The 26924-nt window shown below is 38.8% G+C and overlaps 1 protein-coding gene across 1 annotated transcript; it reads left to right on the top strand.

Moving 5' to 3' along the window:
- LOC140242077 (potassium channel subfamily K member 18-like) lies at window positions 1-26924 on the top strand. Its single transcript, XM_072321837.1, has 2 exons — window positions 1-601; window positions 26200-26924. Exons 1-2 carry the CDS (start codon window positions 1-3, stop codon window positions 26922-26924), a joined length of 1326 nt encoding a protein of 441 aa, XP_072177938.1.

Consider the following 26924-nt stretch of genomic DNA (forward strand, 5'->3'; position numbering starts at 1 on the left):
ATGGGAGATTATTTTGAGCCACCCAGCGGTGAGTACAGTCTGGAGAGAGTGAACCACACTCCAAGAGGGATAGAATTCGTCCCACCAAACGTTGAGGACTACAATCTTACACCTCATGCTCCTCCGTATGACGCGGCGACGGGGGACTATCCGGTGGATGGTGAGTACAGCGATCAGGAGGAAGAGGAGGAGGAAGAGGAAGAGGAGGAACAACCACCTGCTTTTCCACCCGAGCCATCGATGCTACGTATAGTATTACACCACTGTCTGACCAATGGTGGTCTGATAATCTTCCTCATCGCGTACACATGTATGGGCGCCGTCGTCTTCCAGCGCCTCGAGGGTCCCGCCGAGGAGAACGCCGTGGAGACCACGCGACTGGAGCGCCTCGATCACCGGAACCTGTTTCTCCGCAAGATGAAAAACATCTCGCACTGGGCCGATGTGGACGAGAGCCAGTGGTGGAGGAGGGCGAGCAGGCACCTCAAGGGGTACGAGGACGAGCTGGGTGTGGTCGTGCTGAGGGACAAGGAAAAGTTCCAGTCCAGCTGGAACTTCTATGGCTCCATGTTTTTTGCCACCACCATCCTCACAACGATTGGTAAGGCTAATCACACTCTACATAAAAACTATCAACAAGAAGTGACAATGTTGGCGGTAGCACTATCAAGATTACATGAGTATACCAAACAATATAAAAGACACACATTAGACATATTGACATACACCTATAGTGCCTACTCGGACAGCACTGCGCAACATTTCACGACAGAACCAAATGTACCATAAATTTACAATCCCAAAAGGTTCCTCTTCATTTTATTCATAATTATGCTCTAGTGGCCCAATCATAGAGTTTTCCAACCTGTTTGGCTTTGTTGACAGTCACCATGGTCACTGGTTGTGTGACACTAAACACAAACACAACTAGCAAGTTTCTTCTATAACACTGTATCATTCAAACACAACACACTATCTCTGCTGACATTCTCCAGACCCTTTGGTAAACAGATTCCATTAGTCGGTGTCGGAAACAGTAAGCCACACCATCCACGACCTGTCTTTGCACAAGGTCCTGGCGCTCGGTTTTAGGTGAAGGTCAGATACAAGCCGTGCTCCCTGCAATGGCATTTGAGTCCACTTTGGAGGGCAGCCGAACAAGAGAAGGGCGCGAAACATGTCTTACATAACGAGTCGTACTGATTGAAGGCTGCGGTGTGGAAGGGGGTAACTGAGTGTGTCCTTACGATGGGAGGCTTAGCTGTACGTTTTTAAAGGGGATGGCTAGTAACTGATCAGTGGGAATCAGTGGGAATGCTGGGGGAGGATTTTTCCAGTCCTTGTGGGATTCATTTAAGAGTACATTATATATCTGTTGTTGTGTGGAAATTATTTGCTTTAGAATGGTCTCATATTCAAGTAATGTGCAGTTTAGTGTGTCCAGGTTAGCATGCCTGTACATTGACGGGGCGATCGTAAACATTAAATTGCACATTACTTGAATATGAGACCATTCTGAAGCAAATAATTTTCACACAACAAATGTACTCTTAAATGAATCCCACAAGGACTGGAACAATCATCCCCCAGCATTCCCTCTGATTCCCACTGATCGGTTACTAGCCATCCCCTTTTAATGCGACAATTTTACGAGCTCATCACGAGGTGTAAGGCTTTGGAATTACCGTCGATCAGTCTGGCCGAATAATCCACAAGTCACACTTTGTGTTCTACGGCAGAGTGTGGTTTAAATAAACTTTCCTCAGCACGTACTGTCGGAGACTATTTTGAATGGGACTCATAATTTTAGATAAGCCTTTTGAATAGTCATTCCAAATTGAAGTTTCAGTCGAGTAATGCTGACGCTGTAAATAAACCCCTGGTATTAGTTTCAACATTTTTTTTTTTGTTCAAATGACAAGTGTGCAAAGATATCTATTTCAGATCTTTGAGCTCACAGTGGAAATGCATAGCAATGATGTTTGGCGATGTATTAATTGAAGGGAAATTGTACACATGAGTTTGCAGGAATACTGAACGAAAGGAATGAGGTTGATGAAGTGATGGGGAAAGAGATGTATAGAGAGTGTATCAACATAGTTATGACATTGGACATCAGATAAGGACTGCTGATATATTTTTATATTTTGAAATCAGGAAAGAATGTGGTCTCAATCTTATTTGTTACAGAGCCCTATAACTGGTGTCGAAGTTATATTGACAAGGGATATTCTGTGAACCAGAAAAAGATAAATTTCACTGCAGAGTGTGGGAGTAGTTGTAAAAAGGATGAGAGTTGGTGATTGTAAATTCGCACATACATGCATAAATGTATACATAATTATGCAAACGTACATATTATGTTTACGATACATAAACTTATACAATGAACAGTTTGTGTGCCTTCCAATTTGACTTAGGGTTATAAGCTCATACATAATATGACTATATATGAATACATGTGATCTTATACGTATGTTCTTCAAAAGTTGTCTTCGTTTATACTCAGTATTGTCACTCAGCCATAACATCATCAGTGATCGCTTCATGGAAACATGAGTCATACATCTTACCCGACTTGTTCCAGTGCCTAGCGAATAAAGAACACGTTTCCATAGTGAGTCTTTCATTTTCCCCCCGAAGAAAGCAAAAACATGTGCCCCATGGAATGTCTACCGAGATGAAACCTCCCGTGTCACAGTTAGTAACAAAACCTCTCTATCAAAAGGTATATCGCACTCAAGGTAAATACGATAATGGGCCATGAGTGATGCATTAAGGATTTTAAGATCTGTAGTCTGTGTCTATAACTTGTCTACTCACAGTCATTTGGAATCAATTTGAAATGCTTACGTAAGCAGCCTTTCTTTTTCCACTGTCTCTAAAGTAATACATTAATGGTCGTAATGACAAGATGACGTCAATAGAACAGAAACGGAGGGATGCGTAAGAGGAGATGATTAGAAAGAGATATGACATTTTGGTATATGTCATCTATAGAAGATATGAAAGTAGTTATATCATTGCATCACAAAGTCATACAGACAAAGATACTAATGGCATTTGGTGAGACACATTGCCGTACGAGCGACATTTAAGTGAGCTTCAGATATGCGACGCGAACGCTAAGACGACGCAGCCTCACGGGTTGAACAATGGAAACAGCTGTCTCGCGCATGTGCAGAACACCATTTTAGCATTAAAACAATGTCGTGTTTGGAGTTCGCGTCGCAGATCTAAAGTTCGCTATTATCAGTACAAACATAAGCGCATGAGAGTGGAAACAAGGTATAATAACACATTCTTGATGTATTTTACCCTCTTAGGTTAAAGCACTATGACTTCAGAATATCATTTAGATCCCACACCGTTACCTGACTATGGCAATGACAGAGTTTAGTGGCCGTAACAGTCAATTTTGCATTGTGAGCTTTTAGTACACGAACGGACGTGTGTTTCTTACCAGCATGTCACACTCTCCAATTAATATACCTCATAGAAGTCTTCATTTTGCAAAGTATTTGTGGTCGGATGACACTGGACGTCGGTTGAATCTTAATTACGGGATAATTGGCCAAACTACTGTCTAATGATTTCCATTCATGCTGCGTTTGTCTCGGCATGCTGCAGTTGAAGACGGTCATCAGAATGTAGTCACGTGAGTTTTGAGTCTTGGTTTCAACGGCCCTGCCTCCCCATTTTTGTAGCACATGCTTGGATTTCGGCATGTGCTGAAACTAATGCGAGTAGTTTTTACACTGAAAGTTCACGTGTATTTCAGTGAAAGGCCGGAGAGATATTAAAGTCATTAACATTTTAGCCCCACGATAGAGCTAAAGAAGAATTGATCTTTTGATTCCAGCTTAACATTGTCTGATGGTTATCTCTTCAGCATGAAATTCTATAAATATGTATCTAGTTGCTAATGCCGAAATGTGATTTACTAGGTACGAGATATACTGTGGAACGGAACAGATAGGAACAAGAGACCAGAGTGCTAAGAGGTCATTTTGCTTTTAATGCAAATTTATACCACTACTACCTATTAACTGAATAGCTTCAAGGGAATCACCGCGTAATGTTACTGACACTCCTCAGCATGAAGATGTCAAAGAGTCCTTTCAATGTTTCATACCTTAACAAAGACTATAGTCGCCTCCTTTTGTACAGCTTTACATCGTTCAACTAAGGTCTGTTATTCTATGTATCAAAAAACGACAATATTGCAGCACCGCAATTCACCTGTCAAAATTTATCGTCTTCTGTTTTTGTTTTTGTTTTTGCAGAAAAGGAATCAACACTATACGATTGCTTCTTCTGTATGTAGGTATGCATAATATTGCACAGATATCACATGGATATAGTGCGTAATGACCTTACGGTGCGTTCTAACCTTATAATGAAAGCTTGAATCTTTTTCCGCAAAAGTAACAGATATCATCGAAAGAATATCAGTCAATTTGTATCGATGAAATAAACAGTGACCTATGATCAATGTATTTCTGCTGAAGACCGACTTATGACTTAAAACTGATGCAAAGGAGTTAAATTATCAGATATCTAGATGCCAATGTATTGAGGAACTAAAGTTGTAATAAAGCATGCCCTGCACCTGGACCATCTCACTATAGATGGAATGTGTCATTGTTTTCATCGTAATGAGGTGATTTACAAATGATTGATCAGTGATGTTGGCAAAGGAACGCCAGAGGAGCTGTAAATAAGCTAAACTGTCGGGTTGATATTATGAAGCTCGTAGGATGTGATGCCGTCATATGCTTGGTCATTGATTGTGAGAAAAGTACGTCGAACCTTTCCCCACCATCGCTGTCCTCATAGCCTAGATGTTGAATTGGTATTGGAACACGTATTCGACATGAATCCCACAGGATGTCCGATGGAAGCCACATTTACATCGAGACGGCAGTCTGCAAAATCGATAAGCCTTCCCGCCGAATTTCGTCTCATATATGCAGTTAGTAGAAGAGATAGATCCGTGCGACTGTGAAACCACTCGTCGCATATTTGAAATAGTCCGAGGATGTAAACATCCTCATCTCCGCGTAGAGCGACAATTTATCTAATCGCTTGGCTTTGAACCCTCCAGTTAGTCATAATTCCTGGAAATAACCATGGAGGCAATCCCGCTTAACTGTTTCTCTCACGTTAACGGCAACTGCTGGTGCTCGCTCTGCAACAGACACTAAGATGTCAAACGAGCAGTACGTGCTATACATCCGCGCAGAGTACCAACGTCGATGTGAATGCCGAGGTTGTAAAACAAAGGATTTAAACGCTAGTGAGACACGTCATTGGTCATACCTTATATTGCGAGGTGTAGTTGCGGCGATCATCACACGAGTCTGATCAACCCCTGGGGTGTCGTCAGGGCCATTATTTCGCGCTCTGAAGTTCGCGCATGAAGCGGAAAGATGAGCGGAATGGGGTTAGACCCAGACTTATGGTGTGAACACCGGCGTGTTTTATGGACGCTGCGCTCGACTGTGTGTATGTTTAAGAAGTTATTTCTGTAAACAAACCAGAGAGTGTGAGGGAACGTGTGGGGAAGCTAGGGAGCACAGGTCGGATGGGGTGATGACTAGTCCAACTCAAAGAGATAATCTTTTGGGCTAACTGTAGCACTATGATACACGAGATTTAGGTACCTGGGTATTCAATCAATCAATCAATCATAGTTTATTTCCAATCAATGAAAATCAAAACGTAATACAAAGTATACATATCATGAAATGATATTGTCTAAACTTTTACAAAAGGTTCATGTAATATACGAAATAAATTACATACATCAACATAATTATGCACAATAATCAGAAGGAACGATGCGTATACATGTATACTTCGCGAGCTTTCAGAAAATAACTTAAAATAAAAAAATAACAGAAAATAGCGATCCACTAAAAAGCTAAGCTTGTAGGACGTGGATCGCTAGATAATTAAATGTAGATTACTTAAGTCTATTAAGTAGATTACTTAAGTCTATTAAGTAGATTACTTAAGTCTTATTACTAACAACAACACTGCTATGATATAGTGAGCAACTTATGACTCGGAGACAGCAGGACGAGAGAGAAATTGAGAGAACAATTGCCAGTTAATCAGAATCAAAATGCATCTGATGCGTCGAACTTACTTGTAAGATGGATATTGATATAAAAATAATAATCAAACCAAGTAGACCCACGTTTTCATTGAACTGTCATGTTCACTAATGTTGAACACGAGACCATCCTACTGATTCTAGAAAGCAGTGGAATGAAAACGTGAAAGAGTAACGTAAAGCAGTGTTTATACCAAGAGGTTTAAGGGAGGAACAATTGTGATTCTTCGCTCTATTGAAATGGTGGAAACTGCACAGTACAGAGAGGCCATTAATATAGTTTACTTTATCTTTCATCCATAGGTTATCACATAACACGCGCTGTTTTCGAAAGACGGTGATTTCACATCTAACTGGACTGTTTTATGTTCCTATTGTGTCCGTATTCTGTATTATTTTCTTGTTTGATAGAGACTGCAGGTGATACAGATTATATTGTTCTCAGTGCGTTCATGTGGCCCAAGTACTCTGAACGACTAAGTAGCAACTAGAAACGAGTTGTGTCTATCAGCATTTGGTCATTCTGTTATCACTGTTTATAGTTTTCTGTTCGGGGATGGCGGACCACCTCATCTCGTCTGAAATATTGCCGCAGCGGTAGTCAAGCTGTCAGTGTATCCAACGGGATCCGGTATGGTTTCGGTTTCATGCTACTGCAGGACCTTTACAGTTTGACAAATTGGCCATGAAACGCGTTTCCAACGAGCCCTCCATTGTCGGAAAGTGGTGCACTTTTTTTCGGACAGGGGGGAGGGCACGCACAGGGTTTAAAGGAGAATGTTGATTAATCGACAAGAGCGAAGCGATGCGACAGTCACTCCATCAATGCTGGTTTGAATTACCAAGCCGGGCTTTGGCCGGCACATTGTAAAATCGTTGGATACCGCTTGGTGAAAAGTTGCCGACGATGGAGTCAAATTTGTTCTCCTGAATGTGAGGGCTACCTCTCCCCCCCCCCCCCCCTCTTCCTTGTTCCGTTCTTTCACTGTCCATTTCCATACGACAATATTTTCTCGTTATACCTTTTCAAGCGAGCCTCGCTTACAGTGTTAACAAAATGACACTCTGTCATGCTTGTTCGCACACACCATGAAAGAAATACACGCTTCAATCGTGTAAAGGAAATGTGCATACATCAATTTGACGCACACAGGGACACTAAATAAAAAAAAAAACACTCGTAAACGCATCGTAAAATATACAGTATGTGTACATAAACGTTTTATTACGTTTGTAGAGGGGCATGATAAGAGATGCATCAGTGTTTTATTGCAATAAAGCACTGATGAACCTTTCATGTGCAAACGTTGAACGCTCTGCCATCTCAACATTGAACACTCTATTAACAATATATATATATATATATATATATATATATATATATATATATATGATTCATATACATAAAGGCCTCAGACGTTGCCACATTCACTTTAAATAAAAAAAGACTTAATTTCGAGTAAAGGACCAGCTGCACCATATTTGGCTATATCGACGTGCAACTGCATTTGGCACTATTGATGGGCATCTGCTTTTGAAAGAAAATAACCTGTTTGTGTATATTGCATCATTGAATTTGGAGATTAGTTGGTGGTATAGTGATGCCAGGGTATAATATGAGGAAACTTGTTCTTCGAGCACGTACAGGGCCCGCCCGTGTCGTTAAGCCCTGCCCTGGAAGGTATGCAACGGGGCCTGAACGGGGCGGAAGGCGGCTGACATTTCGCTGGCGTTCCCCCCAAGAGGTTGCTGGTCTCTTATTTGAATTCCATTAACCCCATGCATGCTTTTCGCCCAGGTGACTAATCAGAAGGAGGGCACCTCTTACTGTCAATCACGGCCATGTGGTATCTGTGTATCGAGATCAACATTACGACATCATCCATAGCATATTCGCAAAGCTGGCGAAGATAAAGAGTAATGACAGCATGTCGTCTGCGTGCCTTTCAAGATATGCGATGTGTTTTTGTAATGTCTACACAGCGGCCTTACTTGCCATTTCAAACGGACAATCCGATACTAACAGAACGCGGGACATTTTCTTTGGTTTGCTTAGCATGATAATAGTCTGGAACAAATCAGTGCATTGCTGCAAATTCCCTGCTTCATTGTAGTCTGCGAAAAAAAAAGTTATATGTATATAATATTACCTTGAATGTTAAATGGGATGGCTAGTAACTGATCAGTGGGAATCAGTGGGAATGCTGGGGGATGATTGTTAAGATTCTTGTGGGATTCATTTAAGAGTACATTATGTATTCATTTTTGTGTGAAAATTATTTGCTTCAGAACGGTCTCATATTCAAGTAATGTGCAGTTTAATGCCCCGTCACTGTATAGGCATGCTAACATGGAAACATTAAACTGCACATTACTTGAATATGAAACCATTCTGAAGCAAATAATTTTCACACAACAATAGATATGTAATGTACTCTTAAATGAATCCCACAAGGATTGGAACAATCATCCCCAAGCATTCCCACTGATCAGTTACTAGCCATCCCCTTTAAGGTGAACGTTTTACAAAAGCCGTTATTCATCAAAGACAAAGACCCATATCCTGTTCATGCACACCACTTTCTAAGACGAGCTCATATAGACATTTTAAATTAGTGTGGTTCTTAGATTGCAATGATTTGAACACGTGAGGATAGCTTTGTAAACTAAGAGAACCGTTGTCAGTTGCCCTGACCGGAATATGTGGGTTTCTTTTTCGTAAATATAAAGACTAAAAAAAAAAACACCCCAAAGCATTACTTTATTCATTAACGAAACTGCAGGGAGCAATTTAGAAATTGCACATTGTCTTCAACGTCTTGGAGACAACTTAATTAACAATATATCATAAGCATATAAACATTAGATTACATAATGTGAAAGTGATTGCTTGAACATCACAGGTTAATGCTGAACATGACGTCATCTGCATTCTCTAGCTGTAATATGCACTGGTATTTTTGTTTTTGTTTTTCATAATGCAAGCAAAATTAAGATTTATTTTGTATGATTTTATGTAAGTCCTTCATTTTCCTACTGTTAATTATAAGTTTATGTCATTGTCTTGTAGTAACTTATTGGGTTATACATGCAGAAAGTGCAAATGATTAAGTCTTTAATTCCTTAAATGAAAGGAAGCAAACCAGAAACATACAGATGTCCTCCTTACATCATGCACTCTTAGATCGTATAGACTAAATGACTGTTTAAGTGCATGGTATATACCAATCCCTGTTCAGCAAAATTTAAGAAAGTTGGGAAAATCTAACAAAAGAGAGCAAAGACAGTTTCGTGCCGTGACATCACCACCTTACTAACTTCATATTTTGCTTGTCACCATGGTTACAGATATTACTATCTGATTTTCTTCTTTTTTTGGGGGGGGGGGGGAGGGAACACATCAAACTTCAACTATCCCATAACTTTCTTATGATCTTTCTCCTGATTTCCACGAACTTTTTACTGTTTCGCTCGGATGATTGTACTCTGGGTGTTGAGGTCAACTTGATCACAGAGTGGACTTGCACTTTAAGATATTGTAAGCTGACCCCATGTAGCCCATGCCTCTCAGTATTACTATCTACCAGAGTACCACACACATACCGCTCTGCTCTGCACAGATTGATCGCAGTGCTATTGGACCGTATACGTCAAACGACATTGCCTTGAAGATTTCTTATCCATGGCTTTTGAGAAATCCTCATGTCGCTGTGGAACCCAGAGCGACCCAACTCATCAAATTATTCTTTCCTTTGATCTTCGTTGCAATACTGTGGCTGATCCTTGAATTATGATAAACGTATCCTCGAAAAGAAGAGATGCTTTTGTCCGGGTTGTTTCCCCTATACCCACATGTTCATAGAATGTTACTTTACGTCAAATTGTGAAACGGAAAACTTGGTAGACATCTAATGAATCAATGGGTAGGTTTTATGGGGAGACAGCGGGAGAAAACACTCAAACAAGAGAAAGAAAATGAGTGATGCTCCAATTTTTCTACAAACTCGGCAAAGTTGATTTGATTATTCGAGCGATACATCAGCCCGCGTGATGGTAGCCAATCGCTGCCCACTTCACACGAAACTCTACCGCACACGAAACCATGATGTACTTCCCCCACTAAACTGTTCTGCTTGAGATGCCACATCCGTTGTGTGCAAGCTCCTTCCTCAATCGTTGCCCCTTTCATACATATAAAATACGATGAAGAGTCTCTCAGTAGGAACAGCCCCTACCCACAAATTTCCGCGCGCTCATTAGAGGACAAGTTCACATTCATAAACATAAGGATCATTGAGAGAAGGCAGCAATATTAGTTGAACACATCAGTGAAAGTTTGAGGAAAATTGGACAATCGATGCAAAAGATATGAATTTTCAAAATTTTTGTGTTGGAACCGCTGGATGAGGAGACTACTAAGGCTCGTGATGTCATATGAGTACAACAGTATAAAGAAAATGTAAAGAAAATTCAACATATTTTCACTTTTTTTCGCATAATAAAAGAGCACTTGACTTGCCTCTTTCTAAAGGCAATGGGAATGATATATTACCCATAACATTATGTCAGTAATGAGTCAAGGGAATGTGTACTTTTTTCAAAAGATGAAATTTTATGAAATTCTCTTTATATTTTTCCTGATATTGTTGTACGCATGTGACATCATACACTGCAGTAGTCTTCTCTTCCAGCGGTGACTGCACAAAAACTTCAAAAATTCATAACTTTTGAACGGATTGTGCGATTTTCCTCAAACTTTCACTGATGTGTTCTACTAGTATTGCTACATTCTCTCATCCTTATGTTAATGAAGATGAACTTGTCCTTTAAAACAATTCTTACTTGCAGATGCTTTTGAAGGCCCCTTTCCCTCTCTTCTTACGCCGAAAGTCTTTATCCCTTAAACAAGTTCAAAGACCACGACAGACATTGAAAAGATCCCAACAATGCGAGGAATTGATCATATCTCCAGGACTGAGAGCAGCGCGAAGATTTTTTTTCTTATTTATGTTTTCTTTTCTTTTATCGAGAGAAGACATTTGAGATCCCCGCTATGGAAAAAGAAGTGATAACATAACATAAATACTTCGAGAAACTATACGACAGCGAGCTATATCGGCCAATCTTTATCGCGATGACAAGGGACATCAACATTAGTGACTGAGCTGGAAGATCATTGTAACATACTAACGGTTTTGACGAATGAAGACTTGTCTTAATTGTGCATTTATATTTTTCCGTTGTCTTAACGAGAGGATGCGATTTGCATCTGTAAATCCATAAATTTGTCTTGATGAATTCGATTTTTGTTGTGTGGAAATGGACATCAAAGATTGCGATTTGTTGATATTTTGCATCAATAACTACACAGTTGTAAAGTAAAGGAAATGAATTCAAGTCAATTCAATTCAAAGTTTATTTCATTTTTTGACAAAACATATGTTTCACTTCCTTTGATAACAGAGAATAAGGTAAATAGAACATAGTGAAATGAAAAGACTGTACAACAATAAATGAGAACCTACTGATAGTAATCATACATTGTATAGTAAAAAACAAACAGAAGTGAGCAAAGTGTAGTACATGTATACCGTTGCTTAAAGTGCGAAAAATGGAGGGACCCACTAAAAAGACAGAGCTTGTAGTACATGTATGTGGGCCCCTCTGGAAAAGAACGTCGATGGAAAGATGAATGCATAGGAAAAGAAAACACAAAAGCGATGCATCTATACACAGCTACGTGTGATTGACGAAAATGAGCTTCTTTGCAAGAATTATGAGAGCACTAAAGATACTACTTTGAGCTGCATTTCAGTCACGGTGACACTCTTGTTCTTGATATTTATTTCCAAAAATCTTTTGAAGCTTAACTTACTGCAAATCTAACAACCTCCACCACTACTATGCAAAGATGTTTGTTGTTGTTGTAGTTGTTGTTGTTGTTTTTTAGGTGTAGCTCATATTGTGCCATATCCGTCCTTTTAAATTCTGTTGGACTTCGATGTTAGGCTTCCACAATAAAAGAGAAGGAAATTCCTTCACATTTTCAGCATATTCTGTACTGATTGATCTGTTGGATGCCCTGGAAAAAATTCAAACAGTCTCCTCTTTTTGTGTATAGTGCGTGGCAAAACTATGATACCAGCACTCTCTGGATTGAATTGTGGAATAACTGTTTACACCAACATGACTCCTCGGCCAATCTTGGCGAAGTGTATATAATCGAATTTATTGCGCCCTTTTTCGTAGCTATATAGTTTACACCAGATCCAGCTCAAACTCATTTGAACCTATCAGTAATATGAAGATGCAAACTATGGTAGAATAATAATAATAATAATAATAATAATAATTGCATTTATATGGCGCTTCATACTGGTGTTTCTAAGCGCACTTGTGCTATTCATACAAAAAGACTAGAAAACTAGAAAACACAATAACATTAACAAAACCAGCATATTATCAGTAACAAAAGAAGAAGAAAAAGAAGAAGAAAAAAAATACATATGATACAATGATGATACAATAATCAATAACTGACTGTGTGCGCCTCCAGGAAAGAAAAATTCCAAAAAAACCCCCCCCCCCAAAAAAAAACATATTACTGAGTATAAGGTCCTTACTATATGTTACAATATGACTCCATGGAAATTACAACACATCTGCACACCGGTCATTCAAATGACAAGCCTTAAATCGGAACAACAAATTTATCCTCTGCTCTTATGATGTAAAAACCAGTCAAACACTGAATCGTCTTCATCCACGGCGCGCGTCAGAGCGAATTGTATACTCCCATTTGGGAATTTCTTGCTTATTTTTTCAAAATCCAAATATTGGCATTACAGTACTCTACAGATAATGTGTACATCTCTCAACGTTGAGTTGAGCGCTTCCTTGTAGACGTACTATTGTAGTTTCATTATCCTTTTAAGAACAACTCTGACGTCTAACATTTTGTTGTATTTCACATTAGTTATACCACGACTTCATTCTTTGTGCGTGCCGTAAGATGTCACAGTGGTCATGTATTCCCATATTTTGTACATGTATGCGTAAATGTTTGATAATGATTAAGGGCTATGTGGAAGACTTTGCTCTTTGGAAGCGCTTTTACGGATAGCTAGCGAGTGTCAGCCCCTTCCTTGTCGTTGATTGTGAAAACAGCTTATTGTATCTGAACGTAATGATTTGATTAGGTTCATTAACCAGTGTGAGTGTATTGCCAGACACGATATGAATTGTCCGGTATCTGACCGTTTGATCGTGAGCACGCCCTCCCCCTCCCGCTCCCCCAGAGCTTGCGGTGATACCAGGTCAAGGCGTATTAACAGCAGCCACCCACTGGCAAGCTTGTCTCTGGAATGCGCACGCGGCTAGACTATCTACGCAGACGGCCCAGTTGCTCCCTGCACCCCATGAAAACGGGACGCAGCGCCCAGACTTTAGCTTGACCATAAGGGAGGTACATCTAACTGGCTTGACTGACAGGACGTATTGTACTATTTTGACTTAGATAAGGTAACTGCATTACTGGCCCGGTCAGAGACAGATAATAAACTGAGGGTGCGTTTATGCTCAACTTTTCGGGACCAGAATCGGAGTTTCTCTCTAATCACGTTTACAGAGAATCATAAACGCAAAACGCATGTGACGTTTGTAATGACATCATCATAACGTCTCCCCGGTTCGCGTGAAAATGCGCGCGCCCGGCCATGGCAGCCGCCCTTTCGAACTTGCTTTCGAACTTTTTCGAAAATTCGTACATGTTTTCTTTTTAGCTCGAGCTCCCTGTTGGTATATGTTAGTATATAATTTACAAACAGGTGAATGCTTGAACAGCTCGCTACAATACAATACGATTTCGTCAACAGTGGTCGACAAGATATATACCCGTATTACCTACATTAATTGTCTGAGCCCACACGGGTGTTCTATAGCGAAAAATGAAAATGATATCAAACTGTATTAATAATAGACATGTTGTTAACATGTAGCCAGTTGAAACGTGAACGATGCACTCAGTCTCAATTTAGAACCTCCGAGAAAGTGAAAACTGAGCATACACAGTACCCCTGCGTACGGAGTTGTGGATCAGCGTTTCAAAACGTTGATTCTGCCTTGGCAAATTGAGCATAAACGTACCCTCAGTTATCACTAGCTAGGGAATCGCTCCGGACAGCGTTTGTTCCTAATTCGCTGTGGCTCCAGTGTCCTCTCGGTCAGTGATTGGTCGAGTTGGTCAATGGCCGAAATGGTAAAAGAAACAAGAAACAAATGTACTGTATTTCAGGTACGGGCATGAGTGTGTGTGTGTGTGTGTGTGTGTGTGTGTGTGTGTGTGCAAAGTGGTGGTATAGCTCATCGCTTGTTCCTCGGAGCAAAATGTACATAACATTAAGTCTGCTGACGAACAGAATTACTGATACTATGCGTGAATAGGAGAGATGATCGTTAGGTACACAGAAACTTTAAAATATTAGCATTTTTGAAAAAGATTGTACAAATATACAAAGGCTAAAAAAATAAATCCTATTATCTTACCATTGTACGCCATTTATGATGCGAGTCTTCATTTTGTTATATAAGAAGAAAACACTGCAGATTTTAGTTTTTTTTTTCAGTAGATTTGAAAGAAGCAAGGGATATCGGTCAATTCAGGCAAATGAATGATTTGGCGTTTTCAACACAAATAAAATTGTTATAGTGTAGCACTTCGCAGCGAAGTACGACGCAAGCCCCAATTGTATAACCCCTACCCACTCTGCCCCCTACCTCCTTTCTCTGTTTTTACTCACTTGAATATCCATCATCATAGTCCAGAAAGTTTCAATCATAACGGCTACTTGAGTCGCGTTGTTTTTCTGAATCTTCTACTCGGTGGATCTGTTGTCTATAAAGTGTATGTTCCCGCGCGCTTTCATGTAGCATCCCCTCGTATTGACCCCACTTGGTAGTACAAACAGTGTTTTCATATCTACAGAAGCGAACACGACATACACGTACAGTGCGCCCAATAACTCGGACGGGCCACGAGGGTGATCAATAACTTTATGGTTATCTGAAGCTGAGCAAATACAGACGACAGTGTCAGCGCATCGTAAACAAGGAAATATGTCTCTGGTGGTTGGTTTCAGCAAGGGGGCAGTAGGCGAGCACCTCTTTGGTTTCAGTGGCTAGAGAGAGAAAAAAAAATGTACGTGAAATTTTGCAAGCACTGATGTAGTCTGAATCATCATTATAGGTGCTTCTCATGCACAACGATTTAGAGTATAGATGTAAACACATAGCCATACATGCATGAACACACACACACACACACACTCACACACGCATATGTATATATATATATATATATATATATATATTATATATATATATATATATATATATTATATATATATATATGTAAATATACATCAATGGGGGAGAAAGATAGAGACTGCACGAGAGAGACGAACTCTTCTTTTATTGGGTGGGATGCACGGTTCCCAGTTTATTCCTTAAGATGTTTGATATGATATGTGCTTACGAAATCAAATAGAAGCATAAAAAACATTGTATGCTTTGATCTCTTACAGTATTACAATATTGATTCTAAATCCCTGTTTTGTCACCGTCAAGAGTCAAGCGAGGAAGCCTTGAAAATATCTTCGTCATTTGTTATTTGTTTTCATTCAGTCATCTTCAAAAGAGAACATACATTGATAATGTATTACAAAAAGCTGGCGAAACTAATCTCGGGCTTAGAAAGTAAGTTAATGTTGAACACGTATAAATGCATTAAAAGCCTAGTCAAATTCTTACATGTAACTGTTATCTTCAACCAGGTCCACAATGTTAGATTGTTGTTGTTTTTAATATCAGAGTACCCATGGCCTTCGTATTGTATCAATTTGTCGTCATTTTATTGTGGATTCATTTTGATTTTTGCCTGTCTGTCAACGAGAACGAGCATTTATGGAACTTTGCGAAATGAATGAGATAAAATTCATGGCCACTACAGATATAATATTGGTTATGAAATGTTTGCTGATGCTTTTACAGCAGTATAGCCCCAATCTGTCAAAACGAATTTGTGCGTGTGTGTGTGGGTTTTAAACATGTATTGACAACTTTTTGCTTGAAATAGTGATATGTTGTAGATACATACGTGTATGTATCATACATAATACATATTTATCTCTCTCTCTCTCTCTCTCTCTCTCTGTTCATGTGCTTGAGCTTGTAATTGTAGTAATATAATTGTGTAAGGTTTTATAACAAAATTTTGATTATGCTATTAAATAAATGCCACACGTTAGTATGCAGGCGATTGTAGCAGCACCAATCGTTGATGAAAGGTGATTTTAAAACACTCACATTTCGTTGTTGGACTCATATCATCTAATTTAGATTATATACATTTTTGTTTATTTTCTTTTTCTTTTAGAGTTAGGATCTAATTTGGCAAATTCTTTCCTGATAACATCGCTTAAAGAGATTTCGAGAGAATAGCCATAATAGCTATATAGTTTGTAATTCAGTGTGACTAATTTGACTGCTACCTTTCTTTATTGATTTACATAATTGTTTATACTTTTTATTTTATTTGATAATAAGAAAACCCTGAACAAAAAAGTATTTCAACACGTAAGAGATTTTTTTTCTCTCCAAAGGAGCTGATATCATGAGCCGAGAAATGTCTTCTGGAAATGCTGTGACACTAATTGTCGCCTCAGAGAACAGTAATTATATTTGAGTACCCGAAGCGAGGCAGAAATCAATTTGTCAAATTCGTGATGGAATGCCATACCTGATTAAGAATCAACGATTGCAGTCGCAATCCTTGTGTTTTAATAGACAGTGTCAATATTATCGAGATAAAAATATTCTTTGTTTTGTGCTCTCGCATGCAAGGCATGTACACTACATATAAGTCATTGTTAATATGCTGATGCATTCGATATCATCCGTTTTGAACCTGTAAAGTGAGAATGCAATTCAGTCTTGAATAATGAAGGGGCAGAATGGTGAGCCAAGTAGAGGAAAGGAATGAAAACGAAATGAAAATGACAATGAAAAAGATAAAGAAAAATGACAATGTCTGTATTATTTTGACGGCATATCATTAAGTGAAGGATGTTAGTTTGTACTGCTTGTCTTCACAGTGTTTATGGTCCGCCGGGTCGTATGCCTTTATTCTCAGTATATAATCAAAGAGTTCGTGGCAGCCTCCGTAAACAAGCGTCTAGTGTGTCTGCTATGTTTAGTCTCGATTTTTGAAGAGTAATCAACTGTGAAAGCGACGACAATAAACCATGACCTTGCCGCATTATGTTTCTTTCCCAAACCGACCGAAAGAAGGGAGCCGAAATTATTTCCCGCTCAGCAATTATGTCGATGATTTTCTAGCCGGGCAGACATAAGTTACTTAACAATCCCATCGCATTCGTTCTCGTTCATTACAGCAGATGTAATTTGTCTTGTGTGTGGCGGGGAAATATCAAACATCGCCAGCTAAGTTATGATAATATGAATGAGACATTACATCTCTGAAGTATGTTAAAGAGAAAATATCACACCTAAGCTTTGCGACTCTCACTACCAATGACCCAAACCACGAATATCTCAATTCAACACCTGCTCCGAATGAAAGCTGAAGCATTGGATAATCTCTGCATCTTTGCGCCAAAAAAAAAAAAGAAAAAAAAAGAAAAAAATCAGGGTATTAGGACAGCAACTATAATCAGAAATGAATGAAACAATTTCGAAGGACCCTTCCCACGTCATCTCCAAGTCATCTCCATGTCTGTTGAAAGAACATTAGAGGAGAGAAAGAAATCATCTTTCCGAGAAAGTGGTGAATTAAACGAAGTGCGTTAGCATGTAGAGTCAGTGTACTGCTCAGTATAGTGACGTCATAATCACATGGCCAAGGCATTTCTCATGGGTTCTCCATAATGGTTTATTATGTCAAATGATTTTCCGACATAAACATTGATGGTGCTAACTTTTACGTTATTTGACTTTTATTTCTACTGTGATTTTGTTTGCTATCGTCTCATTCCTCCTTTCAGATACATCGTTGTATTAAAGGGGAACTCCAGACGATTTTTCTTAATTTCACATCATGTAGTGTGACCTACATAAACATGCATGTTCCCTCGCCATGACTTTTGTTAGTCACATTTATATCACAGAAACATGCAAGTTGTGCTGAGTCGAGGGGAAAGTGCATTCCACTGTTTGTGTTGTTGAGGGTATCATAAATCAACACAAATCAACATGCATTTGTATTTCAGAGAGCCTTTAATGCGCAACGTATATCAGGAGATAAAATGAGTTCGCTCCCTCATTGTTAGGTGAGCAATTTAAGTGGAGTAGTGCTGAGTGATTTGCACCAAAAACGTCGTCATCAAAATAATGCTTCTCGATCAGATGGTGGGACAGTTTTGTGCAATGCGTTGGATATCCAGTCATTAGAGATATCATCTCTGTGGTCAGAAACGATCTAGCCGTTTGTAATAGCCCTTATCAAATTCGAACATGGAAATAGCATCCCGCTCAGGGGAACATTCGTTTTTAACATCTAATGGAACGTCGTCGCCCGTTGAGGGCGGTAACGACCTTACCGTCTTGCATGTTGCTTCACCCGATACTGGAGCGCTGATGAATCGTTGTGATGAGAGGGCGAAATTAAGAAACCCAACGCGAACAATCGCGAATTGCAATTGCAGATCAGCAAGTTCGTGTAATGAAGTCTGGTATTCAATGTTTCTGATTCCTCCGAGGGAGATTGCTCAACATCAATCACACACACACACAAAAGATAATACCTGCTGGAATAGACATTGCTTGTACTATTTTTATTAAGCTATGCGCTCCAGGATGGGCAATGGTAATCATAGAATTAATTACAACTGTCTAGAGCACGAAAAGTCCAACGGATCAGTATTTTAACATCTTTCTGTCTTTATTCAGTTCAAAGTACGATTACCCTTAATCACTATAGAATAGCAACAGTCCTTTGTTAATGCAAAATTATAAAATAAAAGAAATGTGTTAAGTTACTCTTATTAGGACGATCATCACAACATCGAACCATGGGACGTTCTTTATCGATGACGTCACACTGTATGTATGTCATACATTTGACAATGTTTGAAGGATACTGTTCGGATGGTTGGTCTCTTTCCATCCCCACCAAACTCTCTTACATCTTTCCCAACTCTGGGCTTCAAGTCTATCAGCATTTAATTCTGTGTAATCATAGAATAGCGGTATGTCCATGTGAATAATATACAATATCTATCTACCTATCTACCTATCTATCTATCCATCTATCCATCTATCTATCTATTTATCTATCTATCTGCCTTTCTATATGTATATGAATAATGATCTGAATATATCCATACATGTACACCTACACGGATTAATAACTATTCTGTTCAAGAATAGTTTGAATATGTTAATATATTGAGGTTTAACATATCCTGCGCATGGTAGATGTAATCATGTTCTGTTTTGAAAAACTCAAACAACAACAACAACAACAACAACAACAACAACAACATTACTTTGCATTGTGTTTCCTTTCATTACACTACTCAATCTAGTTTCAATGTATGGGGCATCTAGCTACGTCAACATTTTTTTTTTTCTCGAAAAATTATTTGAGATTCGGTCGAGATTTCACTGTATCCTCCGCTGATCTCATGATTTTCTGCCTGCATGTTTTTATGTCTTCTTGTTTGTAACGTCTCTCTCTCTCTCTCTACCTCTGTTTTCTATTTATCATATTCTTTCTCTTCCTCTCTTTTCATCTATTTAATATTCTCTCTCTCTCTCTCTCTCCTCTTTATATCTGTAATGATACTTTCTATCTATTTCTCTCTTCGTTATCCTTTCTCCTCGTGACATTGTTTCGTCATAATCATTCTTTCTCCATTCAATTCGTATTTTTCTCATCATCTGTCTTTACCCGTCTCCCCTCCCCTCTCTCATTCTGTCTTAATTCCTCACTCCCAGTTCGTTGATCTGTCCCGTCTTCGCTATCTTCCTTTATTCACTAATTTTCTCTTTCTCATGCAGCTAATTCATTTGATTCATTTGGGGGTTGGCGTCAAAATCCTATTTCGCAGCTGATTGCATTACTTAAGCAAATGCAGCTCTCGTGTATACACTGCAATACAGTATTCCAGTCTGACGGAGCTGGAATAATCAGGCAGCCAGCGTGACTTGGTGAAGAAAAAACCCCCCACAAAAACATGAGCGAGGACGGTGAAAGTTGATTACCTCCTCAAGACAAGTGCATTAAGTCAGTGAAAAGGGCCCCGGAGGCAAAAATGATCATGTCACATATCTTACGGCAGACGTAACGTCTCTTGACAAGCTAGACGGAAATGCCATCTTCGAGAGATGGACCCACCAGCCGGGGATAGGTCGAGCCCCCCGTACGTATACGCTATGCTCTCTCGTCTGACACACCTGCGGGGTATGCTTCTTCCGCCTCCTCAACGGCAGTCAATAAACATCATTGGCACGCACGCTCGCGCGCGAGCGGAGAGGGGAGGGGGGGGGGGGGGGGAAGGAGATGTATTTCAGTGTCATACCAGCTGCTGTAGAGAAGCGTTAATAGCATTAAGACTGGCGATAAGTCAGAGGGATGATGGTGTGTTCCGCTTGTGTCAAAAGACCTTATTCATGTAATATTTAGTAATGTATCCTGTTTGAGGGGAAACCGAGCGGCGCCGTACAAGAGTGCATGAAGCAAATGCAAAAGTTTATATTTGAGGTTCCTCCTTCAAACTAATATTGCCTCCTTGCACACTTAAAAAAATAAATGTATAATAGTTTTAAAGGCCAATGAATTCCACACGTAAGGAGAAATAAAGTGCACATAATTATTACTCATATCAGTAGTTTTCATGTGAGGGAATGGAGGCTGTTATAACAGAAAATAGCGGTGTAGATGTATTAGTAAGAGAATTGAGTAAGAGAGTAAAGGTAAGAGAATAAATTGGTGATATAGTTATGATTAGAATTCACTAGCTCCTCTCGCTGACGAAGGGGTATATTTTGTTTTCTTTCCAACAGACACTCTATGCCTTTGTGCAATATTATCTTTTTATCTATCAGTCTGAATTTCCTTATAGATGTATTGTCATCATTAAGTTCGTGTGTATGTGTGCGTGTGTGTGTGTGTGTGTGTTTAGAAGGGAATTCCAATTAACTTCATCGTTCCTATTTAGACGAATTTGACAGAGTTAGCTATATTATAGTATTTCATCCATCTGGTGAAACAAATGTTACCAAAATCATTGGGAATAAATTCCGTCTGAGGCATAAATAAAAAGCATATGAAGATACATTTACATGCTAGTTTTATGTTGTAACGTTGATTTCGCACAGGCGACATTGTCATGTTTTGTATTGTGGTTTGCTTATTTGTTTTATTTGCTTTTTAGTCCTTGTCACGATGTGATGAGCTAAGCAAATACAACTTTAACAAGCTCTTTCTCAGCAAAACACGAACGACAGCTTTGACATCATGCTGTAGCATCTCATCGGTTTAATAATACTTCAAAATGACATGCAACAAGCACATCAAAATACGTGATATGATGGCACTCTTTCTCTAATGGGTAAAGACGACCACTGTCATTTCTGATGGTGATGCAGCGCATTGTGCCAGACAGCCGCAGAAATAATAATTCAGTCCATACGGCTGAAATAGTTATTAGGTCGACGGGGTAAATTTGATTCGCTTCTCTCTCCCTCAGCAAATAAACCTAATATGATTGATAACCGCCTGACTTCTTGGCTGCATAACTTAAAACCATAGACCATAGACTAGAACCGTCGCCTGATACGACACACAGAAGCCGATGTCTTGTTAGGGCCCAGTGCGTAGAAAAACATCGTAAAGCCTTCCTGGTTGAGCGCCCTCACGCGTCATTAGCCGCAAATTTACACCAGGTAGAAATTTGAGTTGAAGGAGCGCAGTAAAACAAATTTTGACAAGGCAGGAAGATACGGACAACTATGTCTGCTAGTCAGTAAGGCATCTAAGTAAGTGAAGTGGCAATATATTTTTTTTTTTTTTATTCAGATGATTAACTATCATTATACGGTAATGATCACGCGACTTTGACATTGTGTAAGTTATACTCCTTACTTATGTAAATTGTGACTAAACCCTCATTAAATCAGAACATCGTTCTAGGACCAATATCAAGATTATCAAAATGATTACATTTGTTTGCATTTTGCGAATGCATATGGGGCTTTATATGTGTCACCGTTAGTATACGTGATCAGTACTGAGGTCCCATCAGGGTACAAACTCAAAGGATACAATAATTTTTTTTTTCTCTCGACTTAATTTCATTTTTCCCCGTCATATCATCAAAATACATGGAAGTACGAAGGAAGTGGATATAATATTTTGCTATCAGTGTCTCTGTCGACTTGTTGTTTCGGGTTTCAGCATATTTCAACAAAACAACCTTATATATATTTCATTTGAAGCTTGTTCTTCTTCCTTAAATACAAATAATCAGTGTTCTTGCGGTATTTGTGATTGATTATCCAATCACTTGAATCTCTTAATCATACACATGTAATTATACACATAGCTCATGCAGTGTTTGTTTGAAAAAGTCAATAATGTTATCAGGGATGCTGTGTGTGGACCCATATCAACCGCATATGGAGATAATTCGTCCATACAAGAAAATTATATCAAAAGCAAATGCGATATAATCGAGCAAATTTAAGCTGATTTTCACGCTCATAAGTAATCAAGGATAAAAGCATTAATTTCGCGTGAAATGCTGCCAATACTCTTTCCCCTTGAACAGGTTTACTTATAAAAGAAATAGATTTAGTCATTGATTTTGGAGACTAAAATATGTATAATATTTACACGGCGATTCTTTTTTTTTTTTCTGGACTCAGTCCGAGACTATCAACAATGGAAATGAATGCTTGCGTCACTTCAATTTAATTCATTTATCATTTTGTTTACGCACCATTAATGATAAACAGTTTGCGACGTGCATGTGCACTACAAACCTCGCTGATTTCATTTTGAGTTCCTGGACAATGATCTTTGAGAAAATTGCGCTGATGTGAGGACTTGATTCTGTGTGTGTGTGTGTGTGTGTGTGTGTGTCTGCGCGGGCTCCTGCCAGGAAATTAACCATATCCTTTGTTCTGCATCAAAAATAATAAAATTTTTTATTCAAAGAAATGTCGTCATAAGTCTTTCTTAAACTTTTTTTTTCTTCTTTCCCGAGATTTACCCGTAGGATTATCTTACTTCTGTTATTTTAGTCTATATAGAAATAGAAGAGGCATTTCATCTTCGTACTGATTAGCAAATTTGTCTAATTTAACAAGAATCATTAATCAACGCAATAACAAAATTAATGTAAGGTGTGTATTAACAATGTTGTGAATGTTAACAATGTTCGAAATGGATTAGGTAATATGGGTTTTTCAAATTCATGACATTCTTCCGTCGAGATGTTTTCATTGCAACTGACTGAGAAATTAACGTATATTTACGTCGATGTAGGGCCATTTTTCAATCAGTTGCGAAATGTGTTTTGTATGAAACAGTATTAACAGTACAATAATGATGATCATAATACAAAATCTATTATTATCATTACTATATGTCATTATCATTATCCTTATTTGGTAAATGCAACCCTTAAAATACATATTTCTGCTCTCGTTCTCATGTTCATGCCAGCATTTTGTTAATAACTTTTCTATTTTGTGGTTTTTCTTGTCTTTAGTATTAGACACAAAAAAGTGCAGACTTAATGCTAATCTCAGACGATCATAATTTACATCTGGTGCAATTTTATGAAGTTTTTACGCATATCATGATGCCATGGAGGCATAGGGAAAACATGATATGATATATCATTTATATAAGTACAAAGTGGTTACGTAAACATTAGAAGTTCGAGTATAGGTCGATGGCATACAGTTGCACTATGAAGCTGTGTCTCCTCCACTGATTATTATCAACATGATGAATTTGTGCGAGTAATTTTAGACATAGAAGATATCATTAAATGTTGACTTTCTAAAAATCCAGTCTCTTTAAAATTCATTTTCGTGCGCTTAAACTGATCTTATTCATCCCGTCCACCCTGTGCATGCTACGACCTACTTGATCTTTCGCAAATTACTGTTATAGTGCAAGGCAATGCACTTTATTTTATAATTCAATCTTCATTTTCAACTCATTAGCGTATAAAATATATGTTAACATTAGCAATCATATACCGAAGTACAGACATAAGACAGTGAAGACATGGAGAGATTATGGGGAAAAAAAAAGAACGGGAAAAACAGATAGTATAAGCTGACAGTAGGCAAACAAGAGAACATAAGCTTGATATCAAAGTTCTGTGTGCAGCAATCGGAAAGTATTTCGTGTGTAGAAAACCAAAATAGACTTGTTATAATTGTTGTGACACATACCCTAAAATATAATCATTGATAAAAGCTCATAAAAGTAATTAATACCACATTATTTCTTACAAAAAAAGGAAAATACCATTGATACAATAATACACAAATAAAAGCGAATACGCAAGCTAGCTGAGAGCTTGTCTTGATAATCTGAAACTTCAGCGAATTTTGTATAATCAGCAGTGATCATTATATAGATTCATCTCTCGCTAAATACATCGCATGTACCACAGCCGTTATGGAAGGAATCGCTGAGCAACGAAAGCAGATACATTAGACATTTAACAGGATTGTCAACGAGCCATCGAGCCAGTGATATACATCAAAGTTGAGACACATCGTCATAAATGCAGACAACTTGGGTGTTGATAGTGATTTATTCCCTATTTTGCTTGAGCACAAGTGGATAATCATTATTTCTGTCCAATATTTTGCAATGATCGTTTCACATCGAACACCCCCAATAATTCCAATTACACTGTAATACTTTTTGAAAAAAAATGCATTCTTTAGTGTTATATAGGTATTTGCATAAATAATGAAATGTTATACCAATTTTCAGATCCACTGATAGAAAATGACATTTTTGGATAACTAAAAGTTTTCCGATTTTCGAATATCAAAGTCCAAGAATTTCAAATACTATTTAAAGTTGTTTTTTTTTTAAAGAAATATGTTATGTTTTGAGTTGATATTTTGCGATGAACCTTTGTACTCTTATCTGCGTCTGAATATGCTAGGTCGGTTCTGACTGCTTGGGACTGGATTGCTTACCGTTGTGCTATGAACTAGTTGCTATTGTTATTGCTTTTGACGTTCAAAAAGGGGACAATATATATCACTGGAAATTGTTCGAACATAAATCAGAAAAGCAACGCTCGGGGACTCGTAAGGTCTTGATAAATGGATAAAATGTATAATAAACAAATATATAGATAAATGAATAAATACATGAATAGATATATAGCTACATAAATTCATGAACACTTTAGATAAATAAACAAATAGATAAAGTGATGAAATAGTCGGAGTGTGATTATTCATCAACGCAATGAGCATTTTGGGTACTAATTACTTATAAGAATATCTTCCGAACAGTCGCAGTGTATACCCATAAACGAAGGCAACAAGGTGAAATACTGCCCTCTCTTGTCGATATAATGAAGCACCCTAAAAAAACAATGATGGATTTATTTGCAAGTCATGTATTGATGTCTGGAAGAAAAGTGACATCGGGAAATATGTCTTGATCAAACGCGTTCTCTCTGGTGCCTTTGTAATGTGATTAAAAAAATGGCACGTTCTAAACAATATTAAGATTACATAAGTACTTTCCTTTTTTTTCAGGTATTAAATTTTGTTATTTATTCCTGCAGAGTAGTGCCGTGTTTATTAACATGGGAGCTTTACCATTGATAACACAAAATGATATGTTGGAATGAGTATCATCTGGCTGGGGCACGGCATCAAAACGCATGGAAAAAACAGTGATGTATTATGAATTTGCTCACGTCTTTTCAAGTCATGCATACATTTATTGTCATTAGAGTGGTAACGATATATTTGTTGTTTTCTTTTCTTTCTTTCTTCATGCACAGGTTACGGAAATATAGCACCGGTCACCCCGGGAGGGCGTGTGTTTTGTATGGTGTACGCTGTCTTTGGAATAGCCCTGTTGCTCCTCGTCTTAGCCAGCATAGGTACGCTACTAGCCCGAGGGGCGACACTGACCTACCGCCGAATGCATACTATGATCCAGGCGGCACGGGGAGAAGGTCCCGAGGAAAAGACCTACCAGCGAGATCGCCGCTCGCAGGAGATCATCGACGAGATTTGGAAGCCACCGGCGGACAAGCAAGCCGACGGAGACGCGCCCATTCACGTGGTCGAACTAGAAGGCAAAGGGAAGAACGGCGAGAGTGGAGGCACGGCGCGGAAACGACGGACGAAGGAGGAGGAAGACGAACCCCCAGCACCGGAAGAACCACAGATTCCGCTCTTTATCGTCCTCGTGTTCGCCTTCCTGTACATCTGCTTCTTGGCCCTGCTCCTGAGAGTATGGGAAGACCAGTGGGACTACTTCGAAGCCTTCTACTTCTCTTTCATCACGCTAACCACCATCGGTTTCGGAGACCTAGTTCCCATTCATCAAAAGAACCTCCTCGGGTGTACTTTCTTCATCCTGCTAGGTATGGCTATCATGTCCATGTGCATAGCTCTGGCCCAGGAGTTGATTATTCAAAAGGTCTCGTGGCTCAGTAAAAAGATCGGGGTTGCGTTTGCAAACAAGCGGAAAGGCTCCGCCGACGAGGAGAGCTCCTAA

This window comes from Diadema setosum, chromosome 18 (assembly GCF_964275005.1).
Source record: "Diadema setosum chromosome 18, eeDiaSeto1, whole genome shotgun sequence".
In the NCBI taxonomy this organism is placed as follows: domain Eukaryota; kingdom Metazoa; phylum Echinodermata; class Echinoidea; order Diadematoida; family Diadematidae; genus Diadema; species Diadema setosum.

Coding starts and splice junctions, on each gene's coding strand:
- LOC140242077 (XM_072321837.1), top strand. CDS start 1: ATGGGAGATTATTTTGAGCCACCCAGCGGTGAGTACAGTCTGGAGAGA. Junction 602..26,199: donor CACCATCCTCACAACGATTG/GTAAGGCTAATC, acceptor CTTCATGCACAG/GTTACGGAAATATAGCACCG.